At 38.3% G+C, this 26,915-nt stretch overlaps 1 protein-coding gene across 5 annotated transcripts in view; it reads right to left on the bottom strand.

The window, feature by feature from the left end:
• The window catches only part of SLIT3 (slit guidance ligand 3), a 535,954-nt gene that overhangs the window by 108,491 nt on the left and 400,548 nt on the right, over positions 1–26,915 (bottom strand). For all 5 annotated transcript variants that reach the window (XM_069773165.1, XM_069773166.1, XM_069773167.1 and 2 more), the window contains 5 exons: positions 20,370–20,520; positions 19,055–19,129; positions 9,795–9,938; positions 6,484–6,627; positions 840–1,003 (listed from right to left, as the gene is read on the bottom strand). In XM_069773165.1, the coding sequence (XP_069629266.1) occupies positions 840–1,003; positions 6,484–6,627; positions 9,795–9,938; positions 19,055–19,129; positions 20,370–20,520 (678 nt within the window). The remainder of the gene's footprint in view (positions 1–839; positions 1,004–6,483; positions 6,628–9,794; positions 9,939–19,054; positions 19,130–20,369; positions 20,521–26,915) is intronic.

The following is a 26,915-nucleotide window of genomic DNA, read 5'->3' as shown; positions in this document are numbered from 1 at the left end:
TCCCACGTATGCAATGCCATTTTGCAGACTTTTTTTTTTTTCCTCCTGAACTAAAAGCAAATTATTCTTTAATGACTAAACTTGGGTCCCTTGAGCTCTGAGCCCAAGCACCTGGGCCTGTTGCCAGATTGCTCGGCTAGGACAGGAATTAATTTCTACTCTAAGTAGGAAACTTCTATCACTCTTATGGTCTCTTTAGAGGTATGACTAACTGCAGCTCCAGCATATCTGGTCTTAACAGGCAACAGCAGCCTACAAGTCAAGTTAGCAGTGCATTCATCAGTCAATTTTTCTCCTTACTATTTTCTCTAAAATCTGCTTGATCAGAAAGCAAAGAACTAGCTGGAGAATGAATGAAATGTCAGGAAGTTTTTTTTTAAAACCTATATGGACCCGTCAAAGCATTAAGAATCACTGGGTCACTTCAAATATCTAAGTGCTTTTATTTCCCTTTATTCATACCTGTTATTTGTGAAACTGAACACTATCCAAAACTAAAAGACTTTCCAAGCAAGCACCATTCCCCCAGAGTGTTATCTGAGTGTATGAATAAAGAAGTGGGAGCAAGGGCCAGGATTATAGTAGCATTATACAAAGCAGAGCATTTGTCTAGAATAAATTCATTCTTATATTTAGATGTAGATAGTAGAAATTCAGAAACTGGAAATCAAGAATAAAAACAAACTCCTGATAGGGAACAATGAACTTCAGCTCTAAACAGCTGTCTTCCTCATCACTAAACTGCAATGTTTACCATGCAGTATTGCTTGATAGGAAGGGAGGTCCTCACAGAGGTGCCAACATTATCATAAATGCCAAACTGAATTGAATTTTCTTACCATCGCAGGTGAAGTCCTGGACATCTACATCTTGGATTGGAATATCCTTTAAGAAAAAGGGTTTCAAGCAGCGCGGATTTCCACTGACAATTCTCTTCTTCCTCAACCATTTTCCCAGCCAGGCCAAATGGCAGTTACAATTAAAGGAGTTAGCCAGCAAATTACTGAAACAGAACAAGACATAATCGCATCAAATATGAACATACAGAAATACTGACATAACTACAGGAAGATGATGGGTTCCAAGTCCAAGCTCTTTCCTGCCATCTGTTTCTGTGAGATTCTCCTCTGTTCTACAGATTGGGAAAGTTCTATGCAGGTTTTATACTAGGACTAGGGTTGTAATTAAAATATACGTATATGCATATGTAGATATATATGTTTATAAACCAAAATACTTACTGCTACAACTATTTTTTAGACATACTTATATCACTACCAGGGCTGTATTCATAGTGGATTTCAACCCAAGCTACAGCTCACACCCAAGTCTAAACTCACCTCACACACTCTACCCACACGTGCATGATCTTCAATATCATTATTTCAAGTAATGCCAAGCAAAAGTTTAGCACTGCTAGGCCTTAGCACAGACCTGCAGGTACCACTCCCTGTGTGTACAGCCAAGCTGGCTTAGCACACCGTTCCTTGCCCCAGTATGGTCATGCTTTCCACTCGCCTGTGTTACGGCCCACACAAACCAGTGCCAGGTGGGAGCCAACTGGCAACCTGAATTTGGGTTTCCTACTGAAATGGTAAGGATAGCACTCTCTATGTACACATATAAAGCACCACTGTCAGCTTGAGCCACCTCTTATGAAGCTTTCTAAGGTCAGTGTATCTGTAGTGAAAAGCATCTGCTCTACTGCCTTGTGAAATTTGTGAGGTTTGCATCAAATCTTGCTACAGCTCCCAAAATATCTTTCAAATACAGTTGCAGCCTAGCTGCGGTACTGTGCTGTACAGTACCCAAAGCAATCATTTGACAGCCTCCATCAGAGGGGTGTATTCTTAACGTAGCTTGGGTTAGCAGTGTTTAAAAAAGGAAAGCCCTATCCATCCTGTTGTCAAGACATGAAAACAGATACATAGCAATTTCTCAGTGGAGCACCTGTAACATAGATAGTCAGTATGGAAAAGATATTATTAATTTCTATTTCTTAATAGGTTGTGATCCTTTGAATGAAAGGAGTGTAAGGTGACAGTTATTTTAAGCAACCATCTTTCTAAGATAACTAGAATTAGTGTTGAGAATCATGGAAAAAAAAACTTTCTCTGGAGTCCTGTACTGAAATGCCTATCCATAATTTGTGTGTAAGCGTTTTTATAACTAAACTTCAGATGAAGGAAAGAGGCTGATATCCCTGGTAAAACAAGAAGGCTGACTATCTTATGTACAAGCACAGGAAGAATCAATAGCCTCAGTCTGAGGCTGCCTTATCGAAGAAAAATGAGCTGTCAGAGCCCCATGTATGGAAAATGAAGTATCTAAACTAACACTCATGGAATTCTCACATCATCTGTGAATATGTCCAAGAGTTATTATTTTGGTAGTACAGAAAAATAGACGATAATGAAATTTCTCTAAAGCATAGCATAGCTTAAAGACAAAAAAATTTAAGGCCTTAAAGAAACAGGCACTTCAAATGCAGGTGTAGTAGCTGAAGACCTTGTAAGTCTTCACTTGCAACATACTTTTACAAACCTAAACATGTAGTCAAAATCACAATTAGGTTTTCAGCCAAGCAATTCCTTCAGAAAACTATAGTGCTGAAGACAAAAACATATGGCACAGTTGAGGTGTGGCAGCAAGAAAACAACCCCAAACCAACTCCTGAATTATATAGGTTCTAGGCCAACATCACATACCCACAATATGATTTACAGCTGCTCTCTGCATTGTAAAAAAAGCATACTTCAATCACTGTGCTAGCCTGGAGCTCTGGATGTGTAATTACATGTGGATCTAGCACAGACTATTGTACATTGTGTGAAGGGAGAACTGGGGGGGGAGGAGAAAACTCAGCATAATGTTCCATAATAAAAATACTCAACCCACTTCATGCTGACTAGGATTCAAAGGCAAGGCTAACTTGCTGTATAAAGGTGAGAAAACAAACAGGTTACATATGAGCTTTCAGACAGAATGTGCAGAAAAGCACTGAAAGCATTACTCTAATTCTAGTTACTTTCCTTCTGAGTTGTTTCCCATTTTCTTTAATCCATAATGGGACCACATGCAGGATGCCTTGTATATTTTCCATACTGACATACTTTGGCATGAACAGAGTGTTCAAACCAAACATTTAAACCTCCAACGCTAAGTGAACCAATGCTTCAAAGGCCATTTGTTCCACTGATGGAAGAGTGAGATCATATTCACAGAACAACTTCCGTGACACAAATCCTTAGAATTAAATAATCCACAATTGGAAACAAACAGCAGGTGTATATAATCAGGTTTCTGGAAAGCCAGCAGCTCTGAATGTAAAGAATATTTTGCATGTCTAGAGAGCGTCTTACCAGCACATATCAAAAACTTTCAGAAACATTCAAATGTTCAATCTACAAAATGCTCCCATCAAAATAGTAATTATCCCTTTCTACAGAGGAGAGGTTTCTTTGACTTAATGTGTTACTGCTCACTAGCTGAGCAGCAGTAACTATTCACAAACCCTCATTTTCTTCTTGGCAAACGCAGGTTAATGTATGACCTAAAATTTATTAAATCCTTGGATTAGAATTTGGATTATGCTTTTCTTAGGAACTAAGAAAGAAGTTGTTACATATTAATAAATAAACAAATCTACTGTTTTGAAATTCAAATAGCTCTAGGTAAAAAAGGACAAATTTATCTTGTCACACGTTACGCACATGCTCCTGCCACTTTAGCAACACCTGAATTTTGTCCTTTGTCCAACTGCAGAGCAGTGATTTTTTCCTTTAATGTAGTATTAAGTTCATACATGTCCCTACATACATGCTCTTTCCATGGCAAGACTGTGATGCAACTTTTGGAAAAAAATTAAGATCAAGGCTCTCTATAAGTATCACATGAGACAAGAGATTCCCTACTTCACTGGAAAAGCAACTGAAAGTCTGGAAAGGCCACTTATTTGCAAAAGCTTTATTTTGGAATCTGGCTATTCAAGTGGAGTTCTCAAATCACAAACAGCAATGTTGGGCAGACAAATTGTTATAAAAATTCATAATTAGTAATCAGAGTTCCAACACGTAAGACAGTGATTTAACCACTCAAACAGAAACAAAGCAATCAAGCTTTTAGCAAAGATGTCATACTAACATTAAAATCAGAAGTGTTTACTCAAGGACATAGACATATTTTTAAAATCAAGGGGGAACAGAAGTCTTGAGGAATGAAATATGCATAACCTACTACAAGCGTCTCTTAAAAATTGCAAAGAAGCCATAGAATATTAACTGTTTAAAAGGATCCCAGTGACCTGTTAGAAAAACATGCTGAAACCCATCTAGACATTGTTGAAATTAGGTTGCAAATATATCCTGGAATTTAGGATAAGTTTATACTAGAATAGTTTGCATGTCATTCTGATGAACCAGTTATCCTACTGGCATTAGCTCCATGCAGCTATTATAGTAATAATTCATGGAAAACCAGTTCTGCTTGCAAATATGCCCACTTGACTGTGTAAGGACTGAAAGACATGACAGAACTCCCCGTATGCAGAAGTGCAAGCACACTTCAAATTAGGATGCTACAGTACATAGTTTGACTAGTAACAAATAAAATACTGCTTTTTTTTTTTACCAATAACTTGCAAAATAGTTCTTCCTCTGTTGAAAACCATTAGTCAGGGCATTATTTTCAGAGCTGTCCGTGTTTTGGTACTATCAATGAGGCTGATTCACAAAGAGTAATAACAAAAGGAGCAATATTTTTTAGTGCTGTAAATATGCCAAGACAAAAATGGAAATGTTAAACTTTGTATGAAATTCTGGCTCACATTAATAGATGCAAAAATAAGTCATTATAATATCCGATTAACTTACAAAGTGTGGGTTGAACAGGAAAAGCACTCATACTATCTATCTTCAGTAGTGTTGTCATCTAATATATCCACCTACAGTGGAGTACTGCTAGGAAATGAACACATCTGAATTTTGCATTTATATGTGAAATATCACTATGACCTTAAACCAATGTATAAAGAAGTCAAAAGCACACTTTCTCCTGTCTGTAAAACAAGTATAGAGTGAAAACGTGTCAAAGAACAAACTTTTTCATCAAGACACAGGTAGGAACCTCCTATGACCAACATCATTATAAGTCAGTGCCAAAGCAATGCATTCTAATTAGCAGCAGCTTTAATTGCTGTTGCTAGAAATTGTAACAATCTTTATCCACAGCTGAAAAAAGAAGAAAATGGGCTATCTTCTAACAAAACAGGACAAAGACGCTTCTAGGCAAACAAGGTAGGGACTTTATAGGCTGATTCAGAGTCACAGCTATTAAGGGATCCATGGAAGGAAGCTCGGAGACAATTGCGCGAGAAGCAAGCAGGCATTGCTTGCAGCACAGTGAGAACAAGCTTTCGGCAAGCACCACTCGCTTTGACCAGTGACTTGAAAAGAGTCAATGAAAATAAGCTGGTTGTGCTTCTCTCTTTGCCCATCAATTTCAAGGAGGCTTCTGGGACTATAGAAAGTGAATAGAAGAAAAGTCTGGGTTCTTTATGCTGTGTGGAGCTAACGCCAAAATGATAACTGATTTGCTGGTGAAAAGTTGTAACAACAAAATGAAAGTGTGAGCAACAAAACAGCTGAGATTCAACACTTCTTTCTTCCCCCAAACACGATGGAGAATGCTTTCAAAACCTGAAATGCAATAGCACCAATAGTTTATTTTGACCGGACAGGGCAGCGTGAAGGGAATTAACCAGACAATTTCCATTAACAGCAACATCAGGGTCCTCATTCACAGCTGGAAACAAGGAGCAGACTTTTTTTCCATATTTATCAGTCTGCACTTTATTAAAAAGGTTACACTACAAAAAGTATGTAAACATATTTAAGAAGCAAGGGAAATACTTCAAAGGAGGACTGAGAAATATAAGAGAATTATCAGAGATGCTTAGGTTGGAATTTTCAAATTCATATTCTGTAGGACATGAATATTTTGTCCTCTTAGGCTCTTCTGAAAATCTATTAGCTAGTAGATTTCTTCTGATATTTAACTAATTTAACTGAAATGCAAGAAAGCTGTTCTTACAAAATTAGAATCTACTGAATCTGAAGCAGCTTCAGGGAGCTAAAGTTGATAAGCTATGCACTTCCGAATCTGCAGAGATTGTTTTATGTGAACTTCTACTGTGTACTGCACTAAGCTATGACATGGCAAAACATGCAGTCATCCTGCCTGAGGCTGGGAACCTCAAAGTTTTTTCCGGCACTCTAGCTGAAGCAATTCAAATGCTTTTCTAAATCACATCCTGAATCCTCCAAACCTGCGATTTCAGTAGGATGGGGTTTTCTTTCCCTAAATGATGCTTTCCACATATGAACAATAAGTAGTTTACTTTTGAAACTCAAATGTTGTCTTCTTAAAAGGAAAGCATGGAATAACAGCATCATGACATGTTCATACCATAAAAAGATAACTTACATTGTAGACAAAGAGACTAAAGTGCTGAAGGCTCCAGGGGTGATAGTGCTGATGTGATTGTCATACAGAGAAAGAAGCCTCACTGAGCTCAGTCCAGCAAAGGTGTCATTGTTTATACAGCTGATAGAGTTGCTCCTCAGCATCCTGCAAGGTTTAAAACAGGGAATTAGGAACTACTGGGAGGGGGGATAACTTCAGGATAGGAGGTCCTTTACCTAGGGCATCAACAGATGCTTCGGCAAGCACTGTGCTCTATTTTTATTGATTGCTGAAGTACAGCACAGCTAAAAGAGGGCTAGATTCATGTAAACATTGTCTCATGAATTTAAAATGCATTTCTTCCACACAACATTAGAGGCTGATGGGAGCGCCACACCTGAAAGGAGTATGAAATTAAAATTATGACTAGTAGCAAACCTGAAATAAAAACTAAAATCTTAATTCAGTAAATATCTGAGAGTAAGTGAAGATGTATTTCAGAGATCAACAGAGAAAGGCTGCCAGAAACGTGTGACACTAACAATACTATCTGCATTACTTCTACTCCTATCATGGATGGTTTTTGTAACTCACACTGCAAAAGTATGGAGGGAAAAATCATCCTCAGCAGAAATCAAGGAATTGCTTAGGAAAGATTTCCAGACCAAACACAAGCTCTGAAATGTCATTATAATAATTAATTTACAAGACAGAAAGCAGTAACCATCCTATAAAATGGTCTTTGCTCCATGCTTGTACCAGATGAATCAGTGCTGTGTTTTGGAAGATACATCTCTGAGTTGTTATGGTAACAATGAACTCAATGATAAAGCCCAATTAATCTGAAAGACTGTAGTATCTTGTTTCACTCCATAGCAAAAAAGGCTCATGTGTATTTGTTACACTGCATGCCAGTCAACATCTGGGTCTGTAAACATCACTACACAGTGGTGATATTCCTACTTAGGTGAAAAATTATTCAGTAATTAAAGCATACTACCACAAATCCACAAAATATATGCAGCTCATGCTGCTGTCCAGTGAATTGATTCTCCAAATCAAGGAGGGTTAATTCAAATTCATGCAATGAACAATGAAAATTCAGACTCCCTTAGAAGTCTGGATTTAAATCTCAGATTTGTATCCGCCAGTTGGGCATTTAGATGCTACATCAATAGATACTTGAGAAACACCACAGAGAGATTAGATATGTCTGGGAAGACATTCACAGTGTAATCATGAACACTCAGTGTTTAAGATCTGAACATTACATTGCTTTTGCATTACTGTTCTCTATGTACAGTTACCATCGCAGGCACTATGGTCTCAATAGTTTTGGTATTGCAACTGGGGTGAAAATGCGTCAGAAAAGAGTCACAGGGCACAGAGACACACACCTTACACATGGAGTACTAAGCTGCCTGAAAGCCACATCAAGACCACAAGCTGTAAAGTGAATAGGGCAGTAAATAAGAGAAGTAAGGCCCTTAGTGGCTTAGTAGCAGTAAGAAACATTGTCTCAATTCTGTATGTAAAGTATCAGGCAGTTGTACTGTAAGATGTGATGACCGAATTTGGATGCCAATATATTTTGCACAGCAATTTATTACATTTCAGGAAACATACAGTATTTTAAAAAATGGACCACGACCCTGTCATGGGTCATGACATGACAATGTGGCCTCTTTGTAAAAGATCACAGTTTTGATGCTCGAAGAAAGTCAATTAATGGACAGAAATATATGTCCCTCAAGCCAAAACCTTTGGGTTTGTATCATGGTTCACCATGCACTGTGTACCCTTCCTGAAGGAAAACTTATACTTACAGATCCTCATATCATGCTGTGTATATTTAGACTGCTTTATCAGCTAGGGGGAAATGTAGGTTAGGTCAGCGGGATAGCTTGAATGTTAAGCATCTTTTTATTAAAAAATGCTGAATTCTGTTTAGGAGTACTGCCACAGGCTGCTTTGCAGTATAAAAATTAATTTAGTATCTATGGACAGTATTTTCAAATCCCTTAGCAAAGTGCATACATGAAATTAAGGAACAGATGGCTGTAACCACAGAAGAAAAAATGTTAAAGGAATAGCAAAAGAAAAGTTCCCTATTCATCATTACAGGCCAAAGTCCTTGAAGTGAAACTTGATTTTCTTTTTACACTTGAGTAAGGACTGAAGTAATTGTGCCATGATACTTTGCAACATAAGAAGTATCTGCTACTGATTAATAAATTGCAGATTTTAAATTGCATTTTGATTCCTAGAGTCTATGGACTGACAGCGTCCACCTAGTCAAGTGCTTTCTTTCTACAGCAGGGAAGACTAGGCAAGAGAGGTGTTTTTCATATATAGCTCATACATATCATCTGGCATGAATCTTTGCTGACACCAGAAACCTAGTCCCTGACTGCTTCTCAGGATGGTGGATGGGGTGGATTAGACACCATCTTGAAATCTTGTCTGTGATCCTTCTTCCAGTATAACTTTTAACACAAAAATAAATCAGTGTTAGGTACTATAAGTTTAAGTGTTAGTTCTCAGAAATAAATTAAAACTGTTGTCTAAGCACAGAAGTAATTCCAAACTGATTTCTTATGCATTTGGACTCTACATCTCCTTCACACTCTCCCCAAACATGACCACATTAATAGTATACCCACATATAATTTTTATGGTACTCAGTGCGGGCAAGAAAGAGTATGCTGTGGCTGGTCCAAAGCCATGCCTGTGCTCATGAGCAACTACACCTGGTGCAGAGTATGTGGCCAGCTACCTTCTGTCAGCAGGACCTGTGACAGCTTGGTTATGCCTGCCTTAAAGTTGCTTAGCTATACCTGTTTTGGTGGCAGCAGTAACTTGAGTCATTCTCCTCTCCCTACCTATTGATTTCATATAGTTCGTAGGATATTAAAAATCTTTTAGGCTCATAGCCTACTCTGAGGCTTGGTTTGAGCAGACCAACAATTCCAATTTGGGTGGAGGCGGAGCAGGAGGATGGACTGATAGATAGCAAACATGTTCCTAAATGCCTTGTTTCCATAGGAAATAACAAAAGCATTAAATGATTAAAAGTGCCCAAATTTGACCCATGACAGGTTCACCATCATGTTACTCCTGAAATTCTTGAAAAGCTGTTTTTTTCACAGAAATAGCAGATAAATCTCAAACCTATCCAGGACTAGAAATATATTGAAGACTTCATGACAGTGATACAAGACCCTGCCTTAGAGCTTGTTGTCTAGTAAGAGATATTTTAGCAGGCATTGCTCAACTTGACCACTCTCACTCAACTTACAGAGGAACAGAGAAAGACAGGTCTTTGCACTTACAATGTCTTTAGCCCTGTGAGGCCTCTAAACATTCGTCCATGCACTGATTCCAGTTGATTCTCTGTCAGAATCAGTTCCTGCACTCCTGAAGCTCCATCAAATGTGCCTTCTCGGATCTCCTTGATCTTATTGTTGCTTAGATTTCTGGAAGAACACAACCAGTCACAATAAGAAAATTATTAGCGTTTTATTCCAAACATATGTCATCACACTGGAAGGAGGAAGATAGGAAGAATATGTGCCTTTTAGTGGTTATCTAGAGAGACATTCTTTCAGCAAGGAGAGCATACAGAAGTGCAAAAGTATACCTACTGTACTTACAAATAGCTCCCCTTCACTCATCAAAACCACAATTATATCAGATATATCAAGAGTATTTAAATTAACAGAATTACCAGCTCTTACACCTCATGTCCTTCTTGCTTATAAGGGTCTCAGGGATACAAAAAGTGGGGGTTTCTAACATCTGATTTATGTCCATGAAGTTATGGACCATGCTTGGGACCGGGTGCTCGTCTGGCAAGAATCGGTTAATGTTACTGTTATTGAAATAGGTACCACACATTGAAATATGGACCACTTTTTTATAGTGTACCAGGACCTTTACTCTCTTTAAACTCAACACTGGAATAACATACAAAACTGTGTGACTGCATATATCTGATACAAATTTTAGTATGTGCACTCATGAACTTCCAGGCACATAAATTTAACACACCACTCGAAATGAGTATCACTTAATTCTCAATTCACAGCTACTGCAATATACAGCATTATTTTCTAAATATTTACTCTGCCTATACAGTCTCAAGGTGTTTGCTTATAGATCAACATTGGAAAACTTCAATCTACAAAGTCAAATGAAGTTCTGATGAAATGCAAAATTAATCTTGTGAATATTTCATATTTGTGAAAAACCCAGTGAAAACTTCTGAATGATAAAATGCCATTAGAGATGCATAAAAATAAATGGCATTTAATTATTTAAAACATTTATATAAAAGGCCTTAAGCACATTAAAACCTTGGGCCTCAGTCCTTCAAGTATCTTCTATGATGCCCTGTATAGATTATGATGGATAATCCTATTTATTTAGGTTTATGACAGGAAACACTATTCTTTGTTTTACTGTCTACAACAAAAAAGGGAAAGTAAAAGATATGCTCTTGCTCCCAAGAAGACGCCAAATTCCAACACTATTACTCATACTGAATAGCACATTATTCCAGAAATGATCCCGGTACACACACAGCATGAGTAATAGTTTCAAAATCCAATTCCAGGTGATATAAAACAAATGACAAGGTATCAGATTAACACCTGGGCTACTCTGCTCAGAAGAACAGGCAATCTTGTTGGGATAAAAGTTGACAGAAGATATGGCAACAGGACAGCTTGGCCTCAGATAGAAATAATGTGGGTCTTGCTCTTTGCAGACGTCATCACATAATTAAAAAAAAAAAAAAAAAAAAAAAAAGTTGAGTCTTGGAGACATGTTTCATGTGGGAAACTTGAGTATGCTGGTTTATGTCCGCTGAACAACTGTCAGATAGTGGGCCCTACAGCATGTGGCCCATCACCTCTTGTGCATTCTGTGATCAGAAAGAAAAGGAGTATGCTAGCAATCAGCCAAAAATAACATAAAAACATATAGAAATACTTACACGCAGATTTTGCTTTCCAGAAGTTTAGTGCTTTGTGCTAACACTCACATGAAGAGTTTATGTTCAGTGTCAAAGCAAGTCAAGGAAGGATATTCTGACATATGCATTTAATTTTGGGGCTCAGCTATTTCTCTAGTGGAAATGTTTATAGCTCAGCATCTCTTTTGAATGCTGGCATAAATAAATGCTCTCAATGATCCCTCTCCTGGTAAAGATCATGCCGTGATGCATATTTGCACAAAAATAAATAAGAAAATGTTTGTGGGAAGGGAGGGTGAGTTACTATAATACACAAAGAGGTTGACTTTCAATTCACAAATTGCAAACTGACCTATATTTGTAGTTACAAAGTTTTTTTAGTAAGTGTTTATCATCTAAAAGATATTTAGTCACATATATTAAAGCATGGGTGCAATTTTAACGGATTACTGGATGCTTAAGGCAAAAAAGGGCAAATATTGGAGAAAAAGGCTGGCCATAATTTGCAAAGGAGTTGGAACCCTTATACAATCCAGACCATCTGAATTTTAATTGCTGCCAAAGAACTTCTGCAGATAGGGAACCTCACTCATTTGAGTTAATAGTGCCTGATCATTTCAACAACACGAAATTATCCAAAAATATACTAGCAGTTTCAGAAGAAGCCATTTATATATACCTTTCCCATGCAAAAGATTTGAAAATCCAAGATTAAATGCTCTGGTGAAACCAAAGTTGCAAGGCAGAGAAAAGACAAACGTTACAATAATAAATAGGTAAAGACGACACTGCCCTGCAGTTCCACTTGGAGTATTGTTAAAGTAGATGTTCTGCCAACCTGGATTTCTTTATTTGTCTTCCTGAATTAAAGCTTCCCATATCAGAATGAAATAAACAAACAAAAATGGTAGATGACAGCACTCATTCACTAAAAAAAGAGAGAAATGTATTCTCCTTAAAGTCTGACCTACTAGAAAAATAAACATGAGAAATTACATACTTTTCAGTCTAGAATTACCAGCAAAAATAATCAGCTGATATAAGCCTTGAAAAATGAAAACAGTGAAACATTTGCCTGCTCTGCAACTCGGAGAGCTCTACTCCATCCTTCCCAGCACTAAAAGAATCTTTCATATATGATCATAGCACTTGACAAGGAATTATTTTTTTATAATCAGAAAAAAACTTCTGACAGCCTTTACAGCAAACTCCCATTACAGAAAAGCCCCATCCTCTTGGAACGCTAAGCTTCTGTAAGGAATTCTTCTTGAAATACTGGAAGATGGTGGAAAAGAAAATGAGTCTTGACTATTTCCCAAGATACCTATGCCCTCTGGCAAGACCCAAATGCGAACCTATAGTCAACCTGGTCACTCAAGAAATGTTATTGTTTCCATAAGGACTCCGTGATTTACCCTGGTGATAATGTTTAATCCTATTTCCAGACTTTTATGTTGGGCAAGAGGTCAAAGGAAATTTTCAGAAAGCCTGGGTTTACTTTATGTGGGACTGTGAATAGGAAATTAACAGATCTAAGAAGCTATCAAGGTGACATTGTTCACACAGCTCACTTTTCAGTCAGATTTTACTTACTTTATGGCTAAAGTTTAGAATAATATTATTTCTGTTGATCTTATAACTTCAACACAGAACAAGCTGGAGTCTATTCAGGCTTAACAGAACCACTCACCCTGCTATACCTGCTGGATCAATTTTAACATTCCAGCATGCTATTTATCGCTGTGTTACTGACACACCTTCCCACAAGAGCAACCACCAGAGTGCAGTCCAACTACAAAGGCTCTGCTTGGTCTCACCTTGAACCTTGTAGTTTTATCATACAAACAGCCTGTTCTGAGTGGGGGTTTCCCTAAAAATATTTCTGTCGGTTGGTGACATGTTTGGAATTTTTAAGTATATGTTAGAAGGAAAATCCCAATGCTGTTTGCATTCTTCTGCAGGAGGCTGAGAAGGTTTTACAGCTTTTACCAGCAGTCTGTCTGGCTTTTATAGAGTGTCTTGTTCTCAGCAGCAGGATGGCACTGAAAGTCTTAAATACTACAGACAGACAGTGAAGTACACCCAGTGACACTCCTACATTCATTCAGCAGAGCAGACGGATGGCCTCACTGGAAAAAAAGGGAGGCAGATGACAAGCCCAAATGCCATGTACCACAACACTGTCTACAATATTATTTCCAGAAAATAAAGTCCATTTCTGTATAACAAGTAACAGATGACTGCAACCTCAATTGCCATGGCAAAATTTATGCTTAGGGAAAAGAACAGCAGGTAACAGCTGTTTCCAAGGACACAAACTACTTTTACGTCCCCAAGAAACTTGAGATTTTGTTTTGAAACTGACTTCTGGTCTGCAAACGTTGTCATGATTCAATTTTGTTTTGCATGTAAAATGTGTTAAATCCTGGGCTAACACTCCATACAATTCAATGTAGGTGAAATATTTACAGACAAATTAAGCCTCCAAAGGCAATTATATACTAGAGGTGGGGTCAGCAGTACCAGCTATTGCTGAGACAGCCTGACACTTCCTATTATAAGACCATATTTTATGTTCACTTTGTAACTTTGGCAAGATTTAACAGAATGAACTGTTAGATGTCCCTTTCAGGTTTTGACGTAAGTATTTTTTACTGTTCTTGTTCCCTGAGAAAAAAGGTCAGTCCCCTTTCTCCCCAGCAGTGCATAAAGTATGGCAGCTCACCTTTTTATTTTGAATGTGAGCTCATTGCCAATTTTTTCTCTGCAGAAACAGCTGTCGGGACCTCAGTAGGAATGGCCATTCCCACTGATTTCCTGTACGCACCGGGGAGTGGGCAGGCTCTGGAGCTGACATCTGGGAGCTGCAGCTTCTCCCTGTGGGTCAGCATCCCATTTTCAGCAAGCAAGTATATCTCCGTGCTCCCACTGAGTTAAGTACCCACGGGATTTTGGAGCTTGAACCTGTCTGCCATGGCCAGAAGACCCCTCCAGGCTCCCACTGCCCTGGGAGTCCCCAAGCACTGGAGGGTTTTTTCACTGATTAACAACTTGAGGTAGTCCCAGGGAGTCATGGGATACCCAGTGTTTGCTTCATGCTGAATTTGGTAGTTGCTGCGAGCAAAGAACTGCTCCCTTCCACAAAAGTCAAAATCTTACCTCTGTGAATGGTAGTGTTGCCTCTCACCCCAGCCTGATGCGAGATCTTGCTGTGTTGAGTGAGATCATCTCCCACTGGCAACATACTCCTCTGTGAAAGGCAGAAGCTTCCAGCTCCCAGGGCTGGAGGGCAGCAGGACGTGGAGCCTTTCTATCTCGCAGGGATAGGATATCCCCCAAAACCCAAGTCATGGAGCTGCTCCCACTCTTATGGAGCTCAGAAACACACCCTTGTATTTCTCCTGCACTTCAAGCAGATTCAAATTGAAAAATACTAGCAACACAGTTCTCGGAGCCTGGAAGTCACTGTAATGTGACTTTAGTTTTCACAGACAAGTCATCCCTTTACACTTGCAAGATCAGGTGAGGTAATATGGTAAGAATGCAATGAAAGCATCACAGCGTTCTGGGCATTTTGCAAAACCCACTGGAGAACCCAGTAAATTACTTCTGGACCCAGTTAGATCTGTCTACAGGAATCTACATCAACCTTTTTATTCTACTGTAAAAAGCATTAAACATAAAGATGGATTAAAATGCAGGTTATGAAAACAGCATTACGTATATGGGATCTTGCAGCTAATTATTGAAGTTGATTTAAAAAAAAAAAAAAAAAAGGCATATGCAGACATGTTAACCTTTTCAAAACCAGCAGGGTAATCTCAGCAATTTAATTCCTAAATAAAATGTGGCATAACTTTGCATATGGATCTATGACCTTTAAATTTCTATATGAAGATTTCAATTTTGTTGTGCATTAAAATGTATTAAATCCTGGGCTGACACATCATACAATAAGATTCAGCCTAGAAGGAATATTTACAGACAAATTACACCCCAAAAGCTAATTTTATATTAGAGGTGAGGTTGGCGGTACCACCTATTGCAAAGGGGTTCTGACACGTCTCTCTTTTTTTTTAATGTTTACTTTATAACATTGGTAAGATTGAAAAGAATGAACTGTCAGATATCCTTTTCATGTTTAGAGGTAGATACATTTTATTTTTATTTTTCTCATATCTCAAAACTCTGATAATCTTTTTGTGAAAAGCTCAAAGCACTCAAATTCTGATTTCAAATTTGTTAATTGGTAACTATGATGTAGGTGTTTTATTCAAAGGATACATCTTCCCTGTGAGAATCTGTTAGGATTTGGCTGAATTCTTAGTCTTTAACAAAGAGATTTAAGATTCCTGCCACAGTCCAAGGAGACTGCAAGGCAAATATTTTGGAAAATGTGAATTTTAGGAGCTAATTTTCCAGAGATTTTTTTGACTGCAGATTCTTTTTCAGATGACACCTTCCAATGTCTCTCAAGACAGTGCACGACACTGAGCTACAGACTCTGCAAAGTGTGGGACTGGGCACATTTCTTTATCCAAGTTACTATTCTACCAATCCCAGGTAGTATTAAGAAGTAATGTCCTTGGCTGGACAGAAAGGGGGCCCCAGAGAGATCTGTGAAGGCTATAAAAACAGCTCAAGGCAATGCAGCGGAGTAACTGTGCGTGAGGGCTAGGAAGGGAGCCTGAGTGAGAAGAGTAGGAGTTTTGTCAGTGGCTAGAGAGAGGTAGAGAGAAGAGGGACAGGACACTGGCCTTACACTGAAGCAAAACATGGTGAGAACAGAAACCGCACTGAATCAGGAGACGAGGAACCTAGCAAGGGATTGGGACAATCGTGCAACTGAAAATTATTATGTGAATACATAATTAAAGACTATTTTCACATATACACACTGGAGTAACCCTACTATGTCAATGCCAAATCTATGACTACTTCCCTTTGGAATCTTATTAGAAAACCCAAGAGGCTGTGATACACCACAACACACACACAGACACAGACAACTGACGGAGTTTGAGTGACAAAACAGAAAATGTGAGCATACACCTAGAATGCAAGTAAAATCTGAAACCTCCTCAAGGTCCAATTTACAGACCACCTCAGAGTGTTTATGTTATAAACCAAAGCTACACTTAAGCATAATGTTAGATGAGGAGGCACCAAGATGAAACACCCATCAAAAGGAAGGAAGAGCTAATTCTTCTCTCTCTGGAATTATGCTGGAGCTTTACTAGCCACAGTGGAACTGCAGTACTCTTAAAGTAGTCTCTTTGCAAATTTCCTTGACACAGATCCGTCACTAGTCTTAAACTGAAGTGAAGGACAATCAGAGGGCAATGATTCAAATGCCCATTCAGATATCCAGATTCCAGATATTCAGATTCATTTCAGAAGAAAAAGAATTACAGAGATTAAACAAAGAAAAAAAGAAAAAAAAGGTGATTTAGGCTAATGGTCTGCCACTGCAAAGCTCTGAACTGTTTTCTTAAGCCTAGGAAGCAATGCAATTTCCAGACAGATTTTTCCACCTGCTGTTTTCCTTTAACACTTGAACAGACAAGGAATATGATGAGACAGAGTCAATATTGCCAAACAAATAACAGTAAAATTTCTTGTCCCTTACAGGCACTGAAAAATGGGGATTTGATCAATATTATTCCTCCTTAATTTAATAGCAGCAGTAAGACTTAATGAAGACCACATGCACCACATTCCTGCCACACACACACAGCTGCTGCATTAGGACCATTAGCAGCAGCAATCCCATCCACTGGTATTTACCTACATTTCCCTTCTTGCATGATGGAGAGGTGTCTATTATTAGCAGAAGGATATGTAGTAAAGGCCAAATAATAACATAGAAGGAAAAGAGTGTTTGCTTGCTTGTTTGTTTTTTTCCTGGTAACCCCTTCCCTTCACAAAATGGACCTAGGAGAATTAGAAAAAAAGAAGTCTAATCTGGCTTTTAAAGGATCAAGATACTAAGGTTATGGTTGAAATGTTGCTCTGCTTATACAAACCCCCACCCTTTTCAGACAATCCCTTTACTCAAATTGAGATACTTCTTTACAACATCAGGTAGAACAAAAGAAATTAGCTCAACTACAAATATTACCTAAAGAGCCTCTGCTTGGAGGCTGCCACTAAAAATCCATATGAAAGACACTTTTTAAGAGGTGTAGGGCACAACTTCTTTTTGCCATCTGTTTGAACTGCACCTGTACACCTCAGTTCTCACTGCCTACCAAGAACAGAGCAGAAAGATTTTTTGTTTCACAGGAAACAAATGCTTAAAAAAACCTCTCGTAACTGTTTCATGCTGCATTTATGCATAACAACACAGCCCTTTCGAGGCATCCCTCCCCCCCGAGTGATTAATGGGAACAGGAAGGACAGCACCATAACTTGCCTACAATACGTTTTAAATAAAATGAAAGACATTATTCCAGCTATCACACCTCTCCAGTTTTCAAAACATAAATCCTGAAGGTTTGATGAGGACACATGCTTTTCAATTTGTTTGTACTTTTATATACCATGCATTTTTCATTCCCGTTTACTATCTACTTACATAGACAACAGAGAACTTCAACAATGTCAATGACTTTTTCTAAGTGCACTGTAGCTACAACTTACGGATTCATAAAGTACGAGGCTAATGTATATGATTAATTCCCCAAACCTGGTGGCCTGTACTTGCACAAATACAACCCCTGCTCCCAAACCTGCAGTGCTGCATCTGAAACTCTTGCAGAAATATAACTGACGTAAGAATCCCACTACAGTTGCCTCCAAAGCCCCCGAGATCTTACACGGATTCAAATGGCTAGGAAGATCCAGATGGCAGAAACCATGTGAAATGAATGCAGAACAAAAAGCCTGGTTGGTTGGTTTCCCTAAATTACCTTGACTCTAGCAATAAAATCTTTCTGAAAATAAACACTTAGACGAGACATTAGCAAGGGGGCCAATTATTAAAACTTTCAATAACTTCAGAAAGATCCATTTAGAATACTATCAGGAGGTATCTAACATATTATCCTCTTTCCAAAACACAGCTCTTATTAAATGTATACTTTGTACAGTGCCAGCACTCAGGCTGTTAACAGAATTATACGGATATATTTGAATGACTGATCTCTAAATTAGCTAATTGATTCTCCTCTCTAAAACAGTAATAATCAAAAGAAGCTGCCATCATCTATAACTTGTAATATTTTTTTCCCTTGACTATTTGAAACAATCACACTAGTTGGAATTGCACAATACATTCAAAAGACAAAACCAAAATGCTAAACTTTGTAGCCATCTCTAACAATAAGCATACATCTGAATAAATTACAGGACAGAATTCTGTTCAGTCTCCATGAGTTGAAGACTTTAAGAAATATAGCCTAAAGAATACTGAAATGTCAGCCTAGGGATCTCCATCTGTCACTGTGGTTTAACTGGGCCTGTCCACTTAACAGGCAACTCATTCAGTTTCCTTAAATTCACATTAAAAAAGCGATTTCTGCTACTGCAGTACTAAACTATAAAAAAATAATCCCTTCCTCCTTCTTTATAATCCAAGGCAGCATGTATTCTAACAAGCAAGTAACGCAAACTTACATTTTTCTGAGGTTGGGCAATTTCTTGAAGAGTCCGATAGCTTCCAAAACAGAAATATCATTGTCATTCAGACGCCTGATAGGAATAAACAAAGAGGCATTTAATACTTCACAGATGTCTATAGATATATGTCTGTGACTTACAGGGCTGCCACACAGAGAACTATGACCTTTGTTGAGCAAGACACTATCTGCCATCTCTCGCAGACTCCTAGAGTGAAAAGAGTTTAGCTTTGAAGGAAAAGGAACACAGAAGAGTATCTACAGTAAAAGCTTAGGATGCCTTTAAGAGCATAATGCCAAAGGACAGTGTCAGAATGCTGCCTTCTTCCAGTGCACAGGATAAGGGATTATTAACCTTAACCATTACACAGCCTTGTTTGTGTGACTAAACCTCCCTCACGCATTCTGCTACAGAAGACATGCAATTGGAGATGTGGTCCATGTAAACAGAAGGGACCTCATTTCAGGTCCTTTCCCATCAAAGTCTACTGGTCTTCAAAATTAATGCAAAGGCCACTGTCTTGGCAGGCTTGGGTGCAAAACTGTTTCCCTGATTACATGTAGCTCCATTATTCTATGTAGAAACTTTGCTGTGTTTCTGGATATGGCTCTCTCATATTTTTCTATCTTAACTTCAGATCAACAATTTTTGTGGGGATTTAAACAGAGTATCTGAAGTACCGTAAATAGAATACTAACACAAAAAGAGAATTGTGTTTGAAGGGGCTACTAATATAACAAAAGAACCAGATTCTTCAGTTACTAAGTAATAAACATGTTTTCTCATACTCTCTTTAGCAGTATATTATGTTTCTAATTTTGAAGAATCTCTAAAAGCAAATAAATTTCATAAAATCACTTATAGCTTAACAATACATTAGTTTTAGTGAGAGCCACTTCATCCAAATAGCAGGCACTGCTGAGATGGAATGAGCTCCTGATCACAGATTTAACTCAAAAAGGGTTAATCCATTTCTTAAATAAAAATGACCAGATGCAAAGACAAAGGACTCAAAGGTAGAATGGAAAGGAACCATGCAGCTTGGGCCACATAACAGGTCAACACTTCAAGAAGACACACACAGGCAGCTGATGCACAGGGCCGTGGCTCCTTTCTCATCCCCACAGTTGGCATGAATGCTAAGGAAATAAGAGAGTTGTGGTGCTCCTTTGAAATAAAATTAACTTCCCCTTTTTCACACAGGGATTAAAGTAGAAGGTGCCTTGAATTGGTCTGAGTCCCTTTTACAGCCTTTAAAAACCAGGAAAACCAACATGCCCTGCTGAGCACATCTTGGAGAGCCAGCACTTACAGATCAGTAGTATATTCAGGAAGGTGACTGGGTAATCGGATGAGTTTTTGGTTAGAGCAGTCTACAATTGTTCCCTCGCAGCGACACTTCTCAGGACAGACAAGGTCCATGAAACACTTCCCGGTGAATTTACTTCTGTAATCCTCTGACCCTGCAATAAAAGGAAAATATATTTCATCAAACAGTTCCTGATAACTGCAGCTATCAGAGATTTTATGGAATCTATTCTCAACACCGCCTCCTGTCAGCTCCCAGCTCCTGCACACAATTTTAATACCTGCCAAAAAATTTTGTTCAGCAATTTTTCAAATTAGTCCCAAGACTAGCCTCTGTTTTTCCACTCTTCCCTTGATAGATTAATTCCTTGTCTAACAAGCCTACCTGTTAAAGGTATTTTTTGAAGCACGTCTAGTTAGCTGCTGGAGTCTGCTTCAAATGAGCTCCAGCAAAGTCACTTTTTCCCATTTGGAACTTAGTCCAGCAACAGGGAAAAGGGATCTCCTGAAAGCAGGAGCTATCTTGGTGCATTCAAATGACAAAGGATTTTTAAAGATGTCATTAAAAAGCCTGAAATTTTCAGATCTCAGCTATTAGAACTATTTTTGAGAGAAATCTTTTATGAAAGAACCTTGTCAATTTTCCAACAACTAGATACCTTTATTAACTATGTTAAACAAACAACAAAGGAAAGTAATAGCAGTTTAAATCATTTTCATTTTAATTAAGGAATGGGTAGACCATACTTAGTGAGAAGCACTCCCTAATGTACCATTATACCATGATTAACAGACTTCTTTGACTAGGTTTTTGACCCGTTCTAATGAAATGCTTTTCCAATTAGGTTCAGTGAACTAATCTGTCCTTTTCAGGTTTGTTTTTTTCTCTTTTAATAACAGCAGGTTGGAAACTTGATCTCTGTGCTTCAAGGAACTAGGAGTATTAATAAATGTGTATGTAAGCAAAGTGTTGCCAAGATCCCACCATGCAATACCTGCCCACTCACTTCATATTTCATGATGGAAGCACCAGAATTGTCTCAGGAACCTTGTGTAATGCTATGTGATCATAACTACCAAGAAGTATTTTTTAACTTTTCCAGAGTTTTAAAAGTCAATTGCAAGTCTTTCTCAGGAATGATCTGAGCAAGTTCAGCTTTTAAGAACCTGAAAATGTCAATAAAAACTTAAACCTGAGCTGAAATTTTTTTTTAGAGACTTGATGACATTCATCACCTGCTTCCCCTTCCCAGACTGATAAATACACCACTGCTCATTTTATGACTGCATGCTATTTTCTGGAAGAAAAAAGAAGTCACCTAAATCCACTATTATTTTAATTTATGTTACACATTACCTCCACAGGGTGATGCAGTGAAAGCAAGCAATTCTGCAGGCAATCTAACATTTTGATTCCACAGACACACTTCGGTTTAGTTTTGTAATTCCAAACTAGATTATGAGAAACATCACATGCGGCTTTGTACATTACCACTTCTGTGGTGCTAAATACTTTGTTATCATGATTATTGTAAATTGTACCTCTAAGGTGAGACTTTGCTTCCGTATTGTAGCTTGACACTACAGCATTTAAAATATTAGGACCACTGCACATTTTAAAATATTATAAAAATACAGTCTAAGCCTTTCCCCACATGGCCATCATTTAAACTCTTATCCTTTCAAAAAACCCCATCTGATTTCCAGTCCTAAAAATTGCAGGCTTGGTAGTCAGACTACAATGTCAAGTGACGAGCGTATTATGGTTTGATTACAAGAACATACAGCTATTCTTTCTTAGGTCTATGACACAGTACATTGGGTTGTTTATGATTCCTTGGAAATAATGCCAAAGTTGAACAGTTATCAGGACCAGAGTTTATTAAAACTTCTACAATTACAGTACGCCTTGAAAAACCCACTGAAATTTTTCAGTGATCAGAAAGTGTCTTGGAAATCCCCAAATTAACCCTTGAAGAAGCACTTCTAATTTTCATTGTAAAAGCTTTCTTTGAAAGAATAATCACAAATGTCATGAAGTTACACAGGGTAAAAATTTATTAAGCATAATTTTTAGTCTACTGGTGGATACAAGAGATTCATCTTCCTATGGGAAAAAAGAAGGATGAGAAAGTAAGTGGAATGCTTTATGAAGGAGAAAAAGGGGTGTGTAACATTAGAGGGTGAAAATCAATTTTTGGTTTTCTCTCGAGCTTTCTGGCAAAAGAAAGAAAGAATATTTACCACATTTTGATTTAGCAGTCTCACTCTCTTGATGGCATACAACTTTCCACACTGCATCAGCTATAAGAAGTTGATCTTGCCTGGGCATCAGTCCACTGCCTCCATGCTTGCAACAGGGGGAAGCCCTCTCAGCTCAACAGGAGAGGAAGGGAGCAAACATCACCTTAGTACTTTTCTTTCTTTCTCTCTCTTTTTTTTTCCTCTTCTGTTTTTTTTCTTCTAAATTAGTTTAAATAAGAGTTACCCAGGTAAGCACTGAGTCAAAAGTAATCAATAGCATGTATATGCTCAGTAAGTACTTGGTCATCCATTAGACTGTGAGACAGCAGGAATCACCTGCCAAAGACTAGATAAAATTTACTATTTTGACCTGAGCCTTGAGATCACTTGGACAGGTGGCTGCTCTATTAAGATATGCCCATCTGGGATACTAATGTGAAATTCAGCCATCTGCTTGCAGAACTATTTAAGTGCGTATATCTGTTTCTACACACAGGGCTTTATCAGTGGACTACTGCAGGGCTCTGAGCGAACATGACAGGATTCAGGAAGTACAATTAACCATCACATGCATGCAGTACTTCTGGCACACTATAAAATAACCTGTGGAAAGCCATGGAAAAGAAATGCAGGACAGGCACAGAAGAAACACTTGGCTTCATTTTACTATTCCAGACCAGCCATTTGGTCATATTATTATACCTGAAAGCATGTGTGCACTGTAGCTGACAAATCTGTGAAGCTTGGCTGAATGTAAAACATGACTTAGGAGTTTCTAGGAATTTCCAAAATTAAAAAGAATTAAGTATGCTATAAAATGAGTAGCCAAGGCAACAGCAAGGCCTGTGTTTAACTGAGGGCAACTCTGTTTATCTGAATTGCTAGTTAGTCTGATAACATTTTCATTTCAGAACCTATGTGATACCACTATTAGGTACCAGGATATTACAATTCCTCAGTATCATAAAACAAACACTTATGTAATTCTACAAAACAGCAATATTGAGATAAAGAAACACCACATTTCCAAGTGCTCAAAAATTTTAGGTGCCTTTCTAATACCCACATGGAGAAATTAAGCAACTGAGACAAATACCTTTTTGTCCTATTCTTCTTTTTAAGCATTGTTTGGCAAATCTGATTTCAGTTTTTAAAACTTAGCTTTGCCTAAAGTACTTAAAAGGAGTGCTGGATGAACTGTTCTGGAAAAAATCAAGCTGTCTCAAGAGGGGCTTGGATGCTGAGCTGATAAATTCATTCTAGAAAAGATGCATCCTCAAATTTGGCAACAAAAACATGATCACAGAGATCACTTGGTCTAAAACTTGGACAAAAACCCAGGAATCCCGACAATCACTTCTTCTTGTAACCACTAGATTGAAATTCTCATAGGCTTTCAGGAAAAAAAGGAGGTACATTGTTTGTCATGATTTCACATTGCTAGTATTAATTCTTATCACTAATTACAGGCAAAATCTAAGAATCTCAGATGTCCTTCTGATGTCTCCACAACAGATATGTAACAAATCTGCAAGATGAGGCAGTATTTCTGTATAAGGAAACTTCTATATGAGGCTCTCAAAGTCACTTATGAATAGGTGTAATTATCTCTACTTTACATCAGGGTTGGGGGGTGGGGGCAGCAGGAAGTTAGGCAGAAATATGTTAAAGATCTTATCTAAGCTGTCAAAGCTAAAATGGCCCATTTGGGTATGCTGACTCAGCTTTATGCTATGGAACTATTGGATAATACTGTTTTCATACAGGCCATGTTACCCATATAATTTTGAGAGATAAAAGGTAATGCTTTGCAGACTCTTCTGCAGTTCTTTTGCAGTATAGACCTTCATAATAAAATGCCAGCACATTAAGATTGCTCAGATCAGGTCCAAAGTTACATTAAGTAGCAGGCATCTTGTTACAGAAACAGCATCCAAAGTGTACCTCAAGTAGAAGGGCTCACTGGACAGCTCAAATAGAGGGATGTAGCTTACATTATTTATAAGTAAGAAGTCAAAAATGATTTTTCATCTCTGTAGGTATGGCTGGAATCACCCTTGAATCATATTAATCAACAGGATGCCTAACTCCTTCATTCTAAGAGCAATTAAACAGATTAATGACTTAGAAATGATTATTCTGCATGCAAGCCCTCTGGAAAGTCTGTCGAAAACATCACTAGGGCTCCCCTCTGCAGTGCCCGGGAGACTGGTTAAGCAACACTTCACCTTTTTTCATTTTTCCTGTGAGAAAAGGGGGAATCTCTCACCTTTTGGTGCTTCTGAAAACAGCAGAAGTATCCCAGCATGCCATGCGGCAGGGAGTATGCAGCCTTCCATGGTGCTTGACAGAACCATGTTCAATTTGTATTGTTCTACCACATGGTTAGATCAAGCACAAAGGAAAACCCCATGAACAGCCAGAGTCAGAGTTAGGCAGCGCCAAAGAGAGGAGAGCGTTGAGAGGAAGCAGCATGGAGAAGCACAAGCTGAAGGTTCACGGAGAGCTGCTCTCCACTCCACCCATGCAAAAAGGTGCTGGATACAAGAGGTCATCCTTTACGCTACAACTGCAGGAACACCCTGGAGCACAATTGGGGTTAGTGTACAAGAACAGAGCCCAGGCGAATTCAGAGACAGAACTAATATGATAGAAAATACTACCAAACAGCTCCTTCCAGGAAGGATGTACAACTTCCACCACATACTGAATGCCCGATCTACACTGCTCTTTATTAGCTACTTACTCTCTCCCAGTGTCTCCTTTCAGTATAAATGCCATTTTGGTTTGGTCCAAATTGCATTTATTTAAATGCAGTTTTGAAATACCGCAGCTCATATTAATAGTAGATTCTGAGCTGATGGCCAAGCTCTGGCATTAAATGCTCCCCAAGCTCCTTTTGAGCCTGCTTTCAGCTCCCAGTGGCCTTTCATGCTGGTGGCACTTACACTGACAATCTGTAATTACCGCTGCTTTTTTTTATTTATTTCAACTGCACTTTACAGCAAGGTAGCACACAGATGCTGCTACAGACGTGTTAAGGCAAACAGGAGTATTTTGTTGTTCTGTTTCTTGGCATAATATTTATTGGGTTTTGTAAATCATTTGCTGGTGGAAGCATTCTCTCTTTCCAACATCCTAGATTATTTCAAACAGCTTTACTTCTTGTAACTCATTCCTGCAACTTTGACATATAATGTAGGGCATTCAGTTCTGGCTTGACTGCTCCCACTGAAATAAAACTCCCATTGACTTTAATGCCTGCAGAGCTATGCCAGTGAAGAGTGCTTTTGAAAGTCACATCTCCAATGTTCTCACAGGCTTCACGAATGAGAGAGGAAGTGACTGTCCTCTGCAACTGCTCAGAACATTTTGCTGGACTTCAGTGAAGGTCAATGTTTGTGCTTTTAAAAAAAATACCACTTTCCTTAGTAAGGGGTTTGCATTGCCCAAAGAACAAAGTCAGCATCAAGCAGATTATTCATTGCCTACATGGAGAACAACACAAGTACTTGAGCAGAGATGACACATAATACAGCAAGGGCCTCTGCTTCACCATTTTGCTAGGAACCAGCATTATTATGCAGAAAGTCAACACACAATTACTCGAGAACTCCAGAAAATAAGTACAGTGTTAACTTAGTCACCTCATACTGTGGGTTTGCATGCAGCAGTGAAAGTAAGACAATTTGATTTACTGTCTATCTTTAGACTCTAAGAAAGAAACTAAAGCAGCTTTTTAGGGGAACCTAACACAATAAACCTTCAATCCCCACAAGCTGCCAAACTAGCCAGAGTCCTAACTGATACAAAAATTAGATTATTAATTTTCTTTTGTGACTCATGCAACATGGCACAAAGAGGCATTAATTTTCTTCCATGATTCATTCAAAGTATGCATAACCCTAGAATCCACCTCATTTATTTAGCAATTATACCTATAACTAGCATTCCTGCCAATAATTTTGTATGGTACTAGTGAAGAAGAATGCAGAGTTCCATATCCTTCTTCCTACACTGGTTTAATAATGCAGCAATTCTGGCATTGGCTCTTCAAATAAATTCATCCACAGTACTCTGTTCAGCAGTGAGAAGTAATGGTTCATATCTTCCAAAGGCTTTTATATTATATACTGATTTTCAGTATTAAATGGAATATCTGTAATAAACTCAGTAATTTCAGTGTCAATGAACTCTTTCAATCCTACTGGAAACAAATGCAGTCAGAGCCCTGCAAACGTCTTCCTGAGAAACCCCTAGAGAATATTTTGAACAAGTCTCTATTCCTCTGCTGCACTAATTAAAC

This window comes from Haliaeetus albicilla, chromosome 27 (assembly GCF_947461875.1).
Source record: "Haliaeetus albicilla chromosome 27, bHalAlb1.1, whole genome shotgun sequence".
NCBI lineage: Eukaryota > Metazoa > Chordata > Aves > Accipitriformes > Accipitridae > Haliaeetus > Haliaeetus albicilla.
The sequence above is the reverse complement of the archived record's forward strand: the minus strand, read 5'-3'. Positions and strand labels throughout refer to the sequence as shown.